Genomic DNA, 17,967 nt, shown 5'->3' with positions numbered 1-17,967 from the left:
TAACACACTTGTGCAACTACGCCAAGATTGTTAGGTGTTACCATTTTGCCACATCTGTCTCATAACCTCCCTCTTGTAATAAAGGGGAAAAAAGCAAGGCTGAAGCCCCCCCCCCCCAATTTTTTATCCTCTCCCTTCTCCAGAGAATGCCATGTATTTCCTTTCTGGTGACTGCTTTTGAACTTCTATTGTATATATGTATCTAAAAAAAATATATACTATTTTGTGTATTAAAAATGTATACAGATGGTATTATGCTGCATTCTTTTATTGCTTTTTAAAATTCAGCATTACATTATTTGGATTTGAACCATTTCCCTAAGTAGACCTTACTACTTTTTTTTTTTTTAAACTACTGTGAGGAATCCCATTGTATGGTTCTACCAAAGCCTGTATTTTTCCATTCACGGACCGCTAGACTGAATTCTCTTCCTGACTTTTGTAAAAAGCATTGCATGGAAGTCCTTCTCGGGACACATGTGAGCGTTTCATGGCCGTATATTTACAAGGGAAATGGCTGGGTCAGGAGGGCAGTGCACTTGTACACTTGCTGAGGAAAGAGTTTTCTAAAGCTTCTTGAGGAAGAAAATGGGAGAGAAGATAAACCTCGATTATGTCTTCAGTTTTGAAGTATGAGTGAAGTTCAGGGTAGGGTAAAATGAAAAATGGGCCTGGAGTTTCTGCACATTTAACGTGATACAGGGATATGAAAGTTAATGCTCACGTTTTTGTATCAGAGTGATTTCCTGAAGTAAATACTTAAATGAATCATTTTTTACTATACTTTCTCTCTCCAATAATATATTAACCATTCATATTTCTTGGAAATTGGAATAAATTTTTTGTTATTATGTGTGCTCACGCTCCTCTGTAAGATCTTCTTTAGTTAGAAATGAGTGAAATAAATTCTTGTTTTTCTTGTTTTTAGGTAACAAAGAGGCTCTGATCTCAAGCATTTTCGAGAGATTTCCATTTAGTTTAGTGTAGTGATCTTTTATTCAAACCATGATAAAGGTCCAGAACATTCGCTGGGTGATAATGACTTAAATTAAACTGGGGTTAGCAGGTAACCCCTGAGAGTGCTGTGTGGCTGTGAACACGAAGTTCAGGGTTGGATGAAGCTGGGCACACGTGTTTCAAAGATTGGGTGGTGCAGGTGATTTCATTTTTAGGAGGTATTCCTTCAGTTGTTTAATTTTATATCTAATGATCACTTGATTTAGTAATCACAGAACAACACCCATTCATTCAGTAAACATTTAGTGACTGGGAGCCCCTCTTCTGGGAGGCATTACAAGAATGTGGGAGCTTAGAGTCCAGTGATAAGGACAAACAGTAAAGACAACGCATAACTAAGGGGGTAACTAAGTCTGGATCATCTTCCCTGTGGTAGAAGTAGGATTGGAAATGGCCTGAGAATGACGACTGGGGCTGCGCTTGTGTAGAGAGGCTGGTCAGGGCAGGGGCGGCATCTGGCCCGAAGAGCTTCGTGGCTCCAGCTCCTCTCACTTGGTTCCTGATGCCCAACTTTAACTTCCCTTGCATCCAACATTCTGGTAATCTTATTTAGCCGAAGTGTGTTTGCGAACTAAGATATAAACAAGAAGTCTCTCAGTAGCCAGAATTGATTTTACAAAACTCGAGGCTGTCAGAGCTTGCGTGCTTCCCTCATGGACAAGTCCCCTGAGCCTCCCTGTTTTGAACCGTCAGTTTCTCAGCCCTCAGCAGGGTCAGTCAGGCAGAGGGAGACCAGAGTTACACTGTGGGGCTTGTGCACACGGCTCTCGGCAGGAGGCTCTGGGGCCCTCAGTGTATTACGGCTCAACTTGTTGATTTAAGTTTCGTAATAATGACTGTTTGGTTTAAGATGTCGGAAAAGCGTATAATAGATCTTGGAAAGCTCTGCATCTAAATTGATTAAAACAAAGGCAATATTGATCATTAAAGAATTAGACTTTAGTTGTAGACAACTGAGGTATTATATTTAGAAATTGATTTTTAAAGATAAAACTTAGGAAATAATTAATATTTTAAAGATACCGCTATAACTTGTTTAATGAGTACTAGCACCTGTGTAGCATTCCAGGTAGGATTATTATATTGCTGGTTAAAATATTAATATGAATTAATAGAGAAAGTAGCCTTATTTTATAGCCGGAGATATAACCGGAGATGGGTATTGTTATGTGACTGACCACGTTCACACAAGTGAGGCCCAGTAGGCCTTGGAGACAGCAAGCCGGGTTCAGTAGATGGGCAGTGGGACCCAGTTCTAACTGATAGCCTGATTGTACTGGGTTTGAAATCACCTCATCCGAGGCTCACAGAGGGTGAGTACCAAATAAATTAGGCCATGTATCTAAAAGGAGAGCAATGGGTTTTAATTGTGGAAGACAGCAGTAAAATCTCCCAAGCAAAGTTTTTTTGATGGTTTCTCCTCTGAAGTTCCCTGTGTTCTGCGGATTGTTGCTGTGGTTCCATTGAGAATTTGCTTATGTTCCCACCCACCCTACCGTGCCTCCCCTGCACCCCTACTTGCTCCCAAGCTTTTCAGAGCTGGAATAGATAGTAACAGATTCTAATAAGTTCATGGCTGCTCTGGTGTTAGTTTCTGCCACAATATGTCCTGTTGTTGTCTTAGAAAATAGAGCCCCACCCCCATGGCACTTTCATATTGTGTGTAAGGGTTTCTGTAAACCAGAAAATCAACATATTAAAGTGCAATTCCTAGGGGAGTTGCCGGCTGTGTTGATTGAGCTTTGCAGTCATTTTAACACTGGCAAAAGTGTTATCCTAACTGCTTCAAATCAAACTGCAAAGATGCTTGTGTAAAATATAGTATTAGATATCAAATCAACATATGGGTGCTGAACGGAAGGATATGTGTTGTGGTAGTGTACGATATTCTAGCATGTGGAGTTGTATTTTATGGAAATTCTTTGGCTTGGCTTATGGCAGGGACATACATTCATTATGAGATATCAAGTTGTAAAATAAATAAAAGCAAAGAATTCAACTGTGCAGCTAAATGGTTTTCAATACAAACTTGTCTGCTCTACTAGCTTCGGGTCTGTGTGACGAGGCGGTTGTGAGCCGTTGCGGCCAAATGTTTGTGATCGTTGCTGACAGGCCCTGACAGTAATCTAAATCAGGTCACAAAGAAAATGAACTTTAGCTTTTGCATTTTCCCCTTTTACTTCATTGTGTTACGAATTCTTGTGCTAATTGGTCTTAGAGGCAAAGTGTTTAATATTTTCCTCCTCTTACCATTCCTTCTTTTTCCTCATTCAGTATTTTATAGGGATTGCATTTTTAAATGTGTATCTGGAACTGATCACTGATTTCTTAACCTTTTGGGTTTATGGCACTCTAGTTCTTGGGATTCTCTAGGGGGCCGTGTTGTATTACTAACAGGCGGACTTCACTGTCCTCCTCCACAGAGTGCTTTTTGCCATCCCCATGCCTTGTTTTTCTTTTTCTCTACGGTTCTCTCTCCCAATTAGGAAAAATAAAAGGCAATAGATGTTTCATTAAAAAAAAATTAAAAATGTCATCCATGGTATATTTATGGCATTAGGAAGGACTTCTCTTTGAGCAAATATTTTAAGGATTTTTAGGTTCACGTAAATTAGAGATGGAGAAAGCTCACTTGGGCCATTTTTGTCTGTATCTGACATTTGTGTCTAGCACGCTTTGCTTTCCACCATTACCTGTTTTATCAACTAGGAAAATACTGTTCTATTATTAGATACGAGTAGCTTTCCTTTAAGAACTCACATTGTTGGTTATATGGCGTTATAGACATAATACTGTCTTCTAAAAGGGTTGTCTTTGGTTGTAAAGCAGTGTAGTTTCTTTTTAGCAGAAGCAGTGAATGGAATTGCTAATAACCGGTTACCGCGTCTGCTCCTATGTAGTTGGGACTTTTAGACCTTAGCTGAAATGAAACCACACCCTATACCTGTAGCCAAGCCACAAGCATCCTACAGAGCATCAGTGAGTGGGCTTGGCTGGTTGGAGTTCATTTTAATTTTGAGCATTGCAGGAGAACGGATTAACATAATGCTTCTTTGACTTTCTTAGCAGTGGGTTTTTTTCTTCTTAACATAAAGCGTTTTATTAGCTTCAGGTATACCATACAATGATTCACCGACTCAGCAGAGGTGGTCTTTTCATGTCAGTATTAGGAGATCCCCCCACCCCCAGTTATTATGAGGCTATCCATATTTCATTATGTGATGAAATCCTATTTTTTAAAACAGTCTGAATTACCTTACTTGACTGATAACATGTGAATACAAGGGAGTATGACGATTCATGTAACGGAGAGAGGGTGAAAAATACTGAATTCAGTGGCTTAGCCAGGAGCCCACTTGGTGTTGCTGAGTCGAAACCATATTTGCTCTCATTGCGTGTGCCCATTTTGACTCTGTCGCCTGTTTTGCTTGACTTGTTGACAGATGCCCCCTCAGTACGGACAGCAGGGGGTGAGCGCCTACTGCCAGCAGGGCCAGCAGCCTTTCTACAACCAGCAGCCGCCGCCTCCGCACCTCCCCCCGCAGGCCCAGTACCTGCCGGCCCAGGCCCAGCAGAGGTACCCGCCGCAGCAGGTGAGCATCCCGCCCGCCCCGGGCCCCCGGGCCCCCGAGTCCCCAGGCCCCCCTCCAGGTCTGCCAGGCTGGGCTCGAGTCCTCTGCCTGTCCTGTTTAAAAAGGTCTGATCTCAGTGGGAAAAAATACAGTTTTGAGAAAAGTGTGAAACTGAACCTAATCTGTTTGTTTATGGATGGATGTTTGAAATTGAAGAGTGGGAGGAACATGCTCATTCAGAAAGATGGTTTTATTGATCGTTTAACCTTGCTCGTTGGCACCTACATGGTATTTTTTTATCTTGAGCTTTTTTTTTGGTTTTTGCTTTAATGATAAGTGCTACTATGTCCAAACACTGTTGCCTTGGGCAGTGTTATTTCTCTTAAAGGAGCTTATGAACAGATAATCACTTCAATTATGGTACATTAAGAAACTAAAGGGAATCATGTACTTTAAGAATATTAATCAGTTTGTAGTTTAAATTAGCCTCATTAAATACTTTTTCTGTAATTGGGCCATATATTCCAGCTTATGTGATTTGTAGAAAAATAGTACATATGCATTTGATGAAATGATTCAGTCTCATCTTGATTTAGAGGTTGTCACTGAGTGACCCTGAAAGGTGCAGTGAGCTCAGGACTCTTACTCTGAATCCAGAGAAACGTTTCATAGCACCTCTAGTGAGAGAGCGCCTGGAAGTGGGAAGAAGGGCGAGAGGGAGAAGCAAGCTCCCTGCGGAGCAGGGAGCCCGGTGTGGGATTCGATCCCAGGACCCTGGGATCATGACCTGAGCTTAAGGCAGCCGTTTGTGACTGAGCAATCCAGATGCCCCGAGAGTCTTATGACTTTAAAGAAAACATGTTTAAAACAACAGCTGAGGGGCACCTGGGTGGCTCAGTCGGTTAAATGTCTGCCTTTGGCTCAGATCATGATCCCAGGGTCCTGGGATCAGGTCCCTCATCGGGCTCCCGGCTCAGCGGGAAGCCTGCTTCCTCCTCTCTCTCTCCCTGCCTGCTTCTCTGCCTGCTTGTGATCTCTCTCTCTCTCTCTCTGTCAAATAAATAAATAAAATCTGGAAAAAAAACCCCAACAGCTGAGGTCGAAGATCCTGTAGAATCGTGGTTTTTTTGGTATATGTTTTCAAAATTCTGGTATTATATAAAGGGATATATGGAGGTAGGAATGTATATTATTTCAGAGTTATGTGGTCTAGTCTTTTATTAAGATGTGGGGAAATTAAATAACCTTCCAATATCTTTTCTTTTTTAAGTGAGACTGATATCTGGGTTTATGATATATAAATTACAGGCTTTTTCAAGGGCTTTCCAAACCTTACTGAACTTCTGGGTAGATATAGAATGTTATGTCATGCCATCAAAGTGTAAGATGGACTGAATAGAGAGATTACATTTGTCATTTTGCTTTAGTGCTAAAATGAATCTCTGATTGAAAAACCACTTTGATTAAGGATTCTGAGTTCCTGTCATTTCCTTTAAGACCAAGCTCAAATTTACTTCCTTTATGAAGCATTCACTGATGACTTCTACCACATGGCAATTAGTTATTTAATATCCTTCACATTTAAATATTTAAAGCATACTACAGGTGAAATCTTACTTTAATGAATACTATCTTAATGTGTTGCGTTTAGGTCTATTTTATGCTTTGCTACTATTATTTTATTGATTTGAATGTAGTAAATCATTGTTAGGAAATACAGTCTGTATAACCATGACTCTCCAACATAAATACTGTCTTTTCTCCATATCCTGAGGAAGACAAAAATTCTTCAGACTATGTTGGAAAGTTTTTCTTGTATTCATATTCCCTACCTGTAGAATGTCTAAGTGGTTTTTAAGTTTCATTACGCTCCTTGTGGGACGAAGAGGTTAAGTCACAGACGGTTAGGCAGGCGAAGCAGAGGGTCTTGTTTGATAGGAACAACTTTGGCTTTTAGGGAGTTAGATGTTCAGATAGATTTGGAAAGTTTGTCTAGGAAATAAGATTTAGCATTTTAGATGTGGTTAGTGCCTCCCAAAACAGCAATCCCCTCAAACTCTATCCCAGAACAAAGTAAAAATAACCAACAGAGTATTTTCAATCGAACTGAATTTTAATAAGAATTTGTCATTCTGAATTCACACACGTTGAAAAACCAGAGAAGCTCAACTATATTTAATGTAGTGAGCCAGTAGTTCCTCAAAGACGGAACGTTTTTCTGCAGCCTTTCCTTTTGTTTCCAAACAGTGCACAGTACATGGCGTATTGATTTTTATATTAGGGAATCAATCAGCAAATAATACTTCGTGTCTTTTGTTAATGTGATTGATACAAAAAGTAATTTTAGGATTCCATTAAGATACCTCACTCTGGGTCTTTAACATCTGTTAAAGTGTTACATTTTGAATAATCAATACATTCATATGTTTCAAAGATGAATAAGTCCAAGGGAAAGGATACAAATAGCAATCTCCCCGAAGGTCATCCCCGCGGGGTCACCACCGGGCCCAGCCTTTGCCAGACAACCGCTTTACAAGCTTCTTGTACAGCTTTCTGGAGTATCTTTACACAGAGAAGCAAGAAGATGCCACATTTAATTTTTACTCTGTTTTTACACAAATGGTGACATACTATGACATACACACTGCTGTGTTCTTTGTCATCCTCTGCCCCCCACCCTCTGAAGGATAGAGTTTCTGTAGATTTGCCGGAGGAGGAAATAGAGGAGCCCTTCATTCTTCCTCAGAGCGTCCTTTCACTTTATGGACATACCGTGATGAGATTTAACCAGTTCTCTATTGATGGTCACTTAGACTATTTTTAATTACTTGCGAGTCAAACAATACTGCCGTGATAAACTTTTTGTGTATGTTTCGTTTCATAAACATGCAGATATATGTGTATGATAAATTCCTGAAAATGGCATTAGTGGGTCGGTGGGTAGATGCAGTTTTAGTTTTGGTAAATATTGCCAGATTGTTCCTTTGGGGGGGTTGTGCCAGTTTATACTCAGACCATCAATACGTGAGAGTACCTGTTTGCCTACACATGTGCTGGTAGCATGGTTTACTAAGTTTCTGGATTTTTGCCAATCTGGTAATGTAATTTTAACTTGCATTTATCTTGTTTTGAGTTGTGTTGAATGTCTTATATACTTGAAAGCATTTGCTTTTCCTTTTTTTTTTTTTTTTTTGATTGTGAATTCTTATCTTTTTATCTTGCATTCTTCTATTCAGTTGTTGCTCTTTTAAAAATTGATGTAATAAAACTCTATGTATAGGGAGACTGGGTCTCTATGATATGAATTACTAACCACCCAACCCCATTTTGTCATTTATCTTTTGACATTATGATTTATTTATTTGGTCATGCCAAAGGGGCATTTTAAATTTAAAGAATTTTTTGTGTACTCAGAATTATCAGTCTTTTGCGATTTCTGGATTTTTATTTAGTGAGTATATGAGTTTTCCATACTCCAAAATTTACAAGGGAACTCTCCTGTGTTACTTTGTAGGATTTTCATGGATTCATTTTTGCATTTCATTTGCCCCAATCCAGCTTAATTGTTTCTTTGCTAGGTAGGCTGTTGTGTTAGGTGTCTATAGAGAAATTCTGTGTGTGTAGTGTAGTGTGTGTGTGTGTTTGGTTAGGCTAAGGAGATCTACTTTAAGGGATTGGCGTATACAATTACGAAGCCTGGCAAGTCGCAGGTGTGCAGTGTGGCAGGCCCGAGAACCGGGAGAGCTGACAGTGGACATGAAATCTGAAGTTGGTCTGTTGGAGAATTCCCTCTTAGTTGGAGAGGCTGGTCTTCTTGCTCTATTCACTCCTTCAACTGATGGCCTATCTGCATTACTCAAAGTCACTGATTGCAATGTTCATTTCATCCAAAAACACTCTCCAAGTTGACACACAAAATTAACCATTACAGTTACCTTTCCCCAATGTATTGGAGATGCTTCTTTCATTATTTGCTGAATCCCCTTAGGTAAAATGTTTGGGGGTTCTTCTGGGGTTTTTATTCTTTTCATTGACCCTTCTTTTAATGCCTTGCTGCTCTACTGCTTTATTGTTTTTAGGGTTAGTATATCCTCCCTACTCTTCTTTTTCAGAGTTTTCTGGCTATTGTGTTTATTATGGACATCAGTAATGATGTCTGTAAAGCCAACAGTAACAATAAACTCTTCATTCTTTAGCATGCTTTTTCTAAGATTTTTTTTCTTTTTTGTTGTTATAATCATGGGTTTTTGTTTTTGTTTTTTTTTACACTTACCCTTTTCATTTTCTGTGAGGCAGATGGTAATTATAAAAGAGAAACAGTAAAACAAAAATAAGAACCTAATTTGAATAATTTTTGCCTTATTGAAGCCCACTGACCACAGATGAAGAACACGCTTATGATGAAACAAGTTGGGTTTATTTAGTTTGGGTTGTTACAGCCCCGAGAGAATACATACATTTCTGAGAGCCTTGAGAACCTCATAGAAAAATGGGTGTGGGGTGCATGCTGGGTGATTCTAAGAGGGATTAGGCCCTGGATAGGCTGCTCTCAAGAAGCTAGGACATTTGGTAATTAGATGTGTTAACTTTTATCCATGAGAGAGGACAATTGAGGTGGGGCCAGATCGTCATGGATAAAGAAGCTATAGCCACTTAAGGTAGTTAGAAGCGATGGGTGTTCAGTCATTTTTGTTGTCAAAAAGTGATCTCGTCCATTTTTTTTTTTAAAGATTTTATTTATTTATTTGAGAGAGAGCGAGTGAGCACAGAGGGAAAGGGAGAAGCAATTTCCCCCTGAGATATGACCTGAGCCAAAGGCAGCCACTTAACTGACTGAGCCACCCAAGTGCCCCAGCGCTGTCTGTTGTTTTATCCCTGGGACTTAAAAAGAAGACTTTCAGCATTTCATCATTAAGTATAATGTTTGTATACTAATATAAACAAGTTTATTTATTTATTTAGTGGCGACCTACTACTGGGCAGTGAAGTTCCCCTCCTTTTCTAGTTTGCTAAGGGATTTTATCATGAATGAATGCCAAATTTTATCTTATTTATTTATTTATTCATTTATTTTTAAGCAACTATTGGGGATGGTTAGGTGGCTCAGCTGGTTAAGAATCTGCTTTCAGCTCAGGTCTTAATCCCAGGGTCCTGGGATCGAGTCCCGCATTGGGCTCCTTGCTCAGTGGGGAGCCTGTTTCTCCCTCTCCTCCCCGCTTGTGTTCTGTCTCAATATCTCTCTCTCTTTCTCAAACAAGTAAATAAAAAAAAAAAAAATAGATGCCAGCAGGGCTGCCCTTTATCAGAGTTTTGAGTGGGGAAAGATACACATCCAAGGTCATTAGCAGAATGAGTTTCCTTGCAGGCATAGAACTAATAGCCACTTGAGGTTCCTGGGTGGCCCCGTTCGTTAAGCATCTGCCTTATATTCAGGTCATGATGCCAGGGTCCTGGGATCAAGCCCCATATCAGTCTCCCTGCTCCATGGGGAATCTACTTCTCCCTCTGCCTCTACCCCTTGCCCCACTCCTGCTCTTTTTCTCTCTCTGACAAATAAATATATATAAAATCTTTAAAAGTAATTAAATAACTATTGATATTATCCCTTTGTTTTTCTCTTGTAATCTGTTGTTGGGAGCATATTATGTGTGTCTTTAAAGTATTAAATATGCTTTCTGGAATAAACCTAGTCATGTGATAGAGTATCTTTTTATACATCACTGAATCAGTTTTGCTGACATTTCTTTAGGTTTCTTGAATCAGTATTCATGAATGAGATTGACTTGTGATTATCCTTGTAAGGTTTTGGTGTCTGTATTATGGAGTTTTGCAAAATGAATTGGAGACTAGTCTCTTTTTAAAATCTGCTAGAAGAGTTTATGTTAAAGTTTGGAGTCACTTGTTTTTTGAATGGCTGAAGTGTCTGTAAAACTATAAAGGCATGTGTAGCCCTTGATTTTTAGCTTCTGTCCCTTTCCTGTATGTTTTTTTTTTTTTTTTTTTACTTTTGATCTTATTTCCTTTGTGAATATAGGTGTTTTCAAGTTACCAATTTCTTCTTGAGTCAATCTTTTCCTTTAATATATATGTATAAGTATATATGTTATGTATATATATTATAAATATACTTGTGTATATAAGTATTTACATACAACACATATATATTTCTACGTATAAAGAATTTATCTTTCATTCAATTTTTAAAATTTATTAACAAAGTTGTTCATACATATTACGATTAATTTCTGTACCATCCAGAGTTTAAGACATTTTATTTTATTTTTAAGATTTTGTTTATTTGAGAGCAAGAGAACACAAGCATGGGTTGGGGGGAAGGAGAGAGAGACAGACAGACAAACAGAACCTCAGGCCAACTGCCCACTGAGCACAGATCCCAATGTGGGGTTTGATCTCAAGATTCTTAAGATCATGACCTGAACCAAAAGCAAAAGTCAAACGCTTAACCAACTGAGCCACGCACATGCCCTGGCATTTTAATTCATATTTTTCCCTTTTTAAATTCTTGATTAATCATGTCAGTGGTTCAGCTCTTCAAAGCAACTTTGGTTATTGCCCTATTACATGTTCTTTTTTGAAAGTTTAGTTAAACTCTGTTCTTGCTTTATGTCTTGCTTCCTGTTTTAGTGACGTTTATTTTGCTGTTCTTTTATTCCATCAAGTGAATGCTTAGCTTATTCGAAACAGGTGTGTCTGATGGAGCAAAATGGAAGACTAAACAATTTCCTCTTAAGTACTGCTTTGGCTGAATCTCTCAAATTTTGATATGCATTATTTCTGTTTTCTTTTCATTCTAAAAATCCCCCCCCCTTTTTTTTAAAGAAGACAGTTTTATTGAGGTCTGGGTTTATATTCTGTTCCCTCAGAAAGATTAATGTATGTTTTTGCAGTTTCCTTTGGACTTGAGTCATCTGGAACCATATTTTATGTTTTATTTTGTATTTTTATTATAAAAAAATTCTTACTGTGCTTCTAAGCAGAATAATATAGTGAGTACTCATATGCCACCATAATTCCTTGCATTTACTAGGCTAGGCATATCCAGATATCCCCAGCTGTCCTCAGAATGCCTTTATAGTATCTTTTTTTCAAGCAGAATTCAAAGAAATCTAGTACATTGATTTGGAATGGTTCCTTCTTCCCCCATCTGCATTAGAGCCTTTGGAACGTTGAAAAACTGAGTCAACTCTCCTGTGAAATGGTTTCGTGTGGTTCTTTTCTCTTGATGTGGCTTAATTTGTTCATGTAGCTCTTCTAGTCCTGTAAGATAAACAGTTTTGTTTGTGGTGGTTGTAAATCCCGTTCCCAACATGAAGGGCATTTTTCTGTTCAGTCGCGGGGTCTGCGATGCTCCTGTCAGGTGAGGAAGCCTCTAAGCCTGCCTGTCCATGACCGTCCGCTGTCTTCCAGCTGAGCGTGGAGAGACATTGTGATGAAGACCATCCTCCTCCCTTGTGCTCTGTCCAGATTGCTCTGTAACAGAATCGGGGAGCATAACACCTGCTCGCGGCTTTAGGCCACCACAGTTCTGGGCAGTTTGTTACCCGTCGTTACTGCCTGACATGGTGTGAGCACTTCATAGGTAATGCCGCGAGCCTGTTGCATCCAGTTAAACATCATGTGCTGTGGTTCCACAGTAGTGATGTCAAGATTGATCAGTGGCTTCAGGTGGCGATGGCTTCTGGGACCACTTTAAATAGAATTGTCTTCTTGAGGTTTTTGCAGACCACACCGTTAAGTGTTAATTTTGACCAGAAATCCTGATGAAGGTTAGCCTGCGGTTGCTAATTCTCAGTGGAGCCATTTTTAAATTCTTCCTACCTCTGAGTATCAAGTTCAAGGCAGGTATTTCTCTGTTCTCTTTAACGTGTTTCCATGTTCTCAGATGATGGGGATAGCCCTTCTTAGTCTCTAATTTATTTGAGATGTATGATCTCATATTTATTCCCTTTTGGCAGGCCCTGGACTTTTCCTTTTCCCTGTATAGTCATCCAGTGGAAAGTTAACATGTAGAGCCAGTCAGCTTCTATTGTACTGTCCTTACTTTCTGTGTTCTTGGTTTACTTTCTGTGTGTTTTTGGTTTCACTCGCATTCATGCCAAGGCTGTGATCCATTTAAGTCATTTTATCCAGTGTTTTAGATATTTAAGTCAATTTAAATACATTTCAAGTATCTAATCTGCCACATGGCTAGAATTGGTCCTCTTTTATTTTCTAGCTCTTTATTTGATATCCTTTACACAGTTTAAAATGATAATCAACATGTAATAGAATAGCTTATACAGACCATACGTTCCCATTTTATAATGAAACTTTTCTAATGCCTCCTTTATTCTTTGGAAATAAAATTCATATTTAATATGTGATCTACACCAAATTCATAGATAATACATTACCTACACAAAATTTCAAACAAGTCAGAATAATGCAGTGAGTGTATATGGGTAAACTATCATATTAATTAAATGCCAAGGCATGATTATATGGAAGACTTGTGAAATTGGCACTTGTATGTGCATGTGGGATCACTGAGCTTGGAACTACAAACTGAGTGCTGTTTTAGCAACTCCAGTGTCTTAAGTAGGGTTGTCAGTGGTGACTTATCTTTTAAGACGGTGAGCAACTCTTGATCAAAGCCTGAACAAAACAAAATATAATCTTTCCTCAATATATGTAGTGGTTTTATTCCTGGAAAATATATTTTTAAGAGTTTTAAGAGTAATTTGTTAAGAGTAATTCGTTTTAAGAGTAATTTGTTAATTTAAGAGTGGTTTGTTTTTACATGCAAAATGGAGTGGAGTTCTAGGCTCAGGCAAATAATTAACTTTTTGTGTGATTTTGTGTAGTAACCGTGAACTCGCCATGCAAATGAGGGATACAGGTACATTGTATGAACAACTTGAAATCATGAGCAGGGTTTAAATCCATGGCATTTATTACCATATGACAGCAATTATATAAAATGAAAATACAGATGATTTTTTAAAACTATTTTATTTCTTAATTTGAGAGAGAGCGAGAGAAAGAACATGGGGGTGGTTGGGGCAGAGGGAGAGGGCAAAGCAGAAGTAGGCTTTCCATTGAGCAGGGAGTCTGATGTGGGGCTGGATTGCAGCACTCCAAGACCATTACCTGAGCCCATTACCTGAGCCGAAGGTAGAAGCTCAACTAACTGAGCCACCCAGAAGCCCAATATAGAACATTTTTAATGACATGTTCACAGAGTTGTTTAACAGAAAAGGCAAGTTACCCCAAGGTGTGGAGATACCATAAATGTGTAAATAATATACACATTTATATACAATATAAATGTGTAAATAATATACACATAGTAGCAATCAGTAGGAATGTTATCTAAATCATTATAGCTTTTTTTTTTTTTTGGACTCTATCCTTATCTTTTAAATTATCTACAATTAACATGTAATATATATAATATTTTAAAATTCTCCATAAAGGATGTTACATCAATGACAAAATAAATTACCCTTTTCAGCATATAGCAGATTAGATATTCTGAATGTGTCTTTGCTCATCAAAAAAATCTGAAATGGTGGCTCTGTTCTTAGGGAGACGTAGAGTCAATTGATCCTTTCTCATTTTTTAAAAAAAAATTTATTTATTTGTGAGAGAAGGAGAGAGAGAGAGAGCATGAACAGAGGGGCCAGGGGAGAGAGAGAAGCAGACTCGTCTCTGAGCAGGGAGCCCAGTGCGGGGCTTGATCCCAGGACATGGAATCATGACCGGAGCTGAAGGCAGACACTTAACCGACTGAGCCACCCAGGCACCCCGATCCTTTCTCATTTTCACTGTTTTTCACAGCCCTCCTGTCATCCCTTTCCTCCTGACCCACTGAAAATTCCTCATCCATCACTCTCACTCATCTGTGTAGACTCTTACTACATTGTGCCTTCCGCAACCCTGATGAGACCCATGTCCATGTCTCCTCCTATTTCATCAGAAACATGGGAGCAATTGGGAGAACTTAACATACCAACCAACGTGTGTCTGCACATATGCTGTGCCTTCTGGTATACTCTGGTTAGAACTTCACGATCCTCTGATGCTGTGCCATGCATGGTGGAATTCTCATGGGAGTGACAAAAAACCCCACTTTTCTTTTAAGCTTTAATTAATTTATTAATTTAATTTATTCATTTGGCAGAGAGTGTGAGCAAGGGAGAGAGCATAAGCAGATGAGCACGGGTGGGGAAGAGGAGGGAGAGGGAGAAGCAGACTCCCCGCTGAGCAGGGAGCCTGATTGGGGGGCTCAGTCCTATTAGGACCTGAGCTGAAGGCAGATGCTTAATGGACTGAACCACCCAGGTGCCCCCAAACCCACCTTTCTTGACCCAAATCAGTAGCAGCCTATTTCTTCATTCATTCATGGTCATTTACCAGCTCCTTGAACTGGCTCCAGATAGGCTTTTATTTTGACCACTCTGCCGAAACAGCTCTTTTCAAAGCTGCCCCGTGTCCTGCTTGTTACGTGGTCCAGTCGGCAGCTGTCGTGCTTCCATATTTCACCTGTTGGGAGCATTCGATGCAGGTGATGATATCTTCCTTCTTGTTTTCTGGGACACTGCTCTCTCCTGCCTCTCTTTTCACCTTGCTGGTCACTCTGTGCTCTCCTCTGCTGGTTTTTCTTTGTTTCCCCAACCTCCAAAGGTTGGTCTCAGTGTTGGAGCCTCTTCTCTAGTCCTTACACACTTTACCTGCGCGATCTCATTCAACCTTGCGGCTTTGAATATCATCTAGAAGCTAGTACTTTGGAACGTATTTCTGCAACCTGGACCTCTGTCCTCCATTCTGTAGCTGTATGCCCAGCTCCTCCTTGGTATCTCCCAGTGAATGTCTTAACAGGCTCCTGGAAGCCCGTATGTCCAAAGCAAAACTCAGGACTCTCACTTCTTCTTCCACAAATGTGCCCTTCTGTATTTTCCCTCTATCGCAAATCCTCCGTAACACTTAGGTCAGAGACTTCGAAGTCTTCCTTGAATCTTTTCCTTTTAAACCCATTTTATGGTTTTAGGATCTAAGTAGATTGCACTGGTTTTATTGCTGCCACTTCGGCCAAGCCATCCCGATGTCTCATTTGAAGTGTTCCAGGAGCTTCTGACTGGTCCCTGTCTTTCAGCACCCTTGTTCACTGCAGGACACAGTAGCCATATAGACGACGTACGGTGGCTGGGGCCGCACCTGGTTGTGTCCATACAGACGACGTACGTGGCTGGTGCCGCACCTGGCTGTGTCCACTCCCACCTTCTTTCACACTGGTCACCTTGCCGAGCTCATCTCAAGGCATTTTTACTTACTGTTTGCTCGGCCTTGCAGGTTCTGCTCCCAGATAGCAATAGGGCTTTTCCTTGGAAGTCTTGCAGGGAAGACTGACCTTCCTCGAGATCTTTACTGCAGTGACGCCTCATCAGGCGAGCCGCCTTCCCTCACCGCCCGGTGGAAAACATCGCAACCCCCCTTTCTCCCTGCGCTCCTTTTACTTGACCACGCTTTCCTTCTCTCCGTGGTCCCGGTCACTAGGTAACATGCTGCATTCTTGCTGCGCTCGTCTCTTGGCTCCCCTGTTAGAATATAAGCATTATGAGAGGAAGGACTGTTTTGTCATTGCAGTGTCCCCAGTACCTAGCACAAAGTAGAAACATACGATATACACATTGACTTAGTCATTCAAAAATATTGTTTATTCACTAGTACTTAGTAAGGAGACTTTACAGCATTGAAGAAAATAAATGTTTACTGCCAAGTATTTAGACTTTGAAAATGCTTTTGGTATTTTGCAGACAGCGTTGTCCTGAGCATTTTTAAAGGGGGCTTCTTTGTGCTTCAGGGGTGGTGCGTGTATGTTGTGTGCAAAAGTTTTTACGTATAAACTCCCCAAATGGAATTTCTGGGTAAAAGAACAAGCACATTTTAAAGACTTGGTGTTTTGCCAAATTCCTTTCCAGAAGGTATTTAAGAAATGATACCTCCAACCCGCTCTCTTATTTATATTCATTTTCATATTTATTTTTCCAATGGTACTTAACTTTAATTTTTTTGTTATTTTTTTAAAGATTTTATCTATTTATTTGACAGACAGAGATCACAAGTAGCCAGAGAGGCAGGCAGAGAGAGAGGGGGAAGCAGGCTCCCCGCTGAGCAGAGAGCCTGATGTGGGGCTCGATCCCAGGACCCTGGGATCGTGACCTGAGCTGAAGGCAGAGGCTTTAACCCACTGAGCCACCCAGGTGCCCCACTGAACTTTATTTTTAGTAAGAATTCTACTTCATTGTTTTTTGAGCCCCAGCAATGCTAAGGAGACCTCACAGAATTTTGAACTAGATCTAGAACCTGTCTGCTGTGTTACTGTGGTCGTAGATTGAATAGGTAGTAGAAATTTGATTTCATCGGCAAGAAGTACACAGTTGGACGTTTGTAATTTTTTGATTGACCTTTGACTCAGAGACTCCGAAATTATCACAGATTCTTATTGTTTGCTTTTATTACCACTTGATTCTTTCCTCTGCTCATTTTAGGAGGTCAGAAATAGAACTCCAAAGTAAGAATAGGCCTGATTGAGTCTTCCTAGCGTAGGCCGAGGGAGAATGACCAATGCAACAGTGAAATCCACTGTCCAGTTGGCCGACGTTGTATTTACTCAACCCTCTGACATCTCCTTTAAAAGAGAGTATTGATTTTTAAGGCTTAAAAAAAAGAGAACAGCTCTTTGAAGAAGTTGCTTCCATTTTAAAATGTTTTTGCACCTTTGCTTGCTTCCTCAAACTGCTTTACCTAAAATTTGATTTTTGTGTGGTAGGGAAGATGTCCTTTAATGCCAGAAGTTTTCACTTTTTGGTTTTTTGTTTTGTTTCAAAGTTTCCACTTGCCTTCCATGTCCTCAGTTTTGGGTCATGAAGTGTTCTGTGGGGTTTGTTTCCTGGTTGTCTCTTAGCAAACTCTCACTCCCTCTCTTTCTGCTGCTCCTTCCCCTACACTTCCAATCTTTTCCTTTTATCTCTATTTCCTGTTCTACTCAAATCCAATCTTGAGAGATGCTGGAGAAGAAAGAGGTCCTGTTGTCTGTTGTCTGTTGTGGCACAGATTTCTCCTGGACCTCTCAGCCATGGCCTCCTAACAAACGCACCTGTTAGGTGCCAAAGGGAGGTCGCCGAGAATCTGGTAACCTGCAAGGAGTCACGTGGTGTGGAAACCAGCCTGACTGTCGATACCCTTTCCTCTGACAGTGGTCTTCCGCTGATTCAGCTCTACCTCCAGGACTGTGACAGTTGGCAGCCAGAATCTTTTCTCTGTTTTCATGGCTTTAAACTACACTGTTTGCATAGCTAGAAAAATCTTTCTTTCT

General features: G+C 40.0%; 1 protein-coding gene across 10 annotated transcripts in view; it reads left to right on the top strand.

Annotated features, from left to right (window-relative positions):
- ARID1B (AT-rich interaction domain 1B) overlaps window positions 1-17,967 on the top strand; it is a 439,186-nt gene that overhangs the window by 121,196 nt on the left and 300,023 nt on the right. For all 10 annotated transcript variants that reach the window (XM_045080143.1, XM_045080141.1, XM_045080135.1 and 7 more), the window contains exon 3: window positions 4,461-4,610. In XM_045080143.1, coding sequence (XP_044936078.1) covers window positions 4,461-4,610 — 150 coding nt within the window. The remainder of the gene's footprint in view (window positions 1-4,460; window positions 4,611-17,967) is intronic.

This window comes from Mustela putorius, unplaced genomic scaffold, assembly GCF_011764305.1.
Source record: "Mustela putorius furo isolate JIRA1106 unplaced genomic scaffold, ASM1176430v1.1 tig00000450_pilon_pilon_pilon, whole genome shotgun sequence".
In the NCBI taxonomy this organism is placed as follows: Eukaryota; Metazoa; Chordata; class Mammalia; order Carnivora; family Mustelidae; genus Mustela; species Mustela putorius.
The sequence above is the reverse complement of the archived record's forward strand: the minus strand, read 5'-3'. Positions and strand labels throughout refer to the sequence as shown.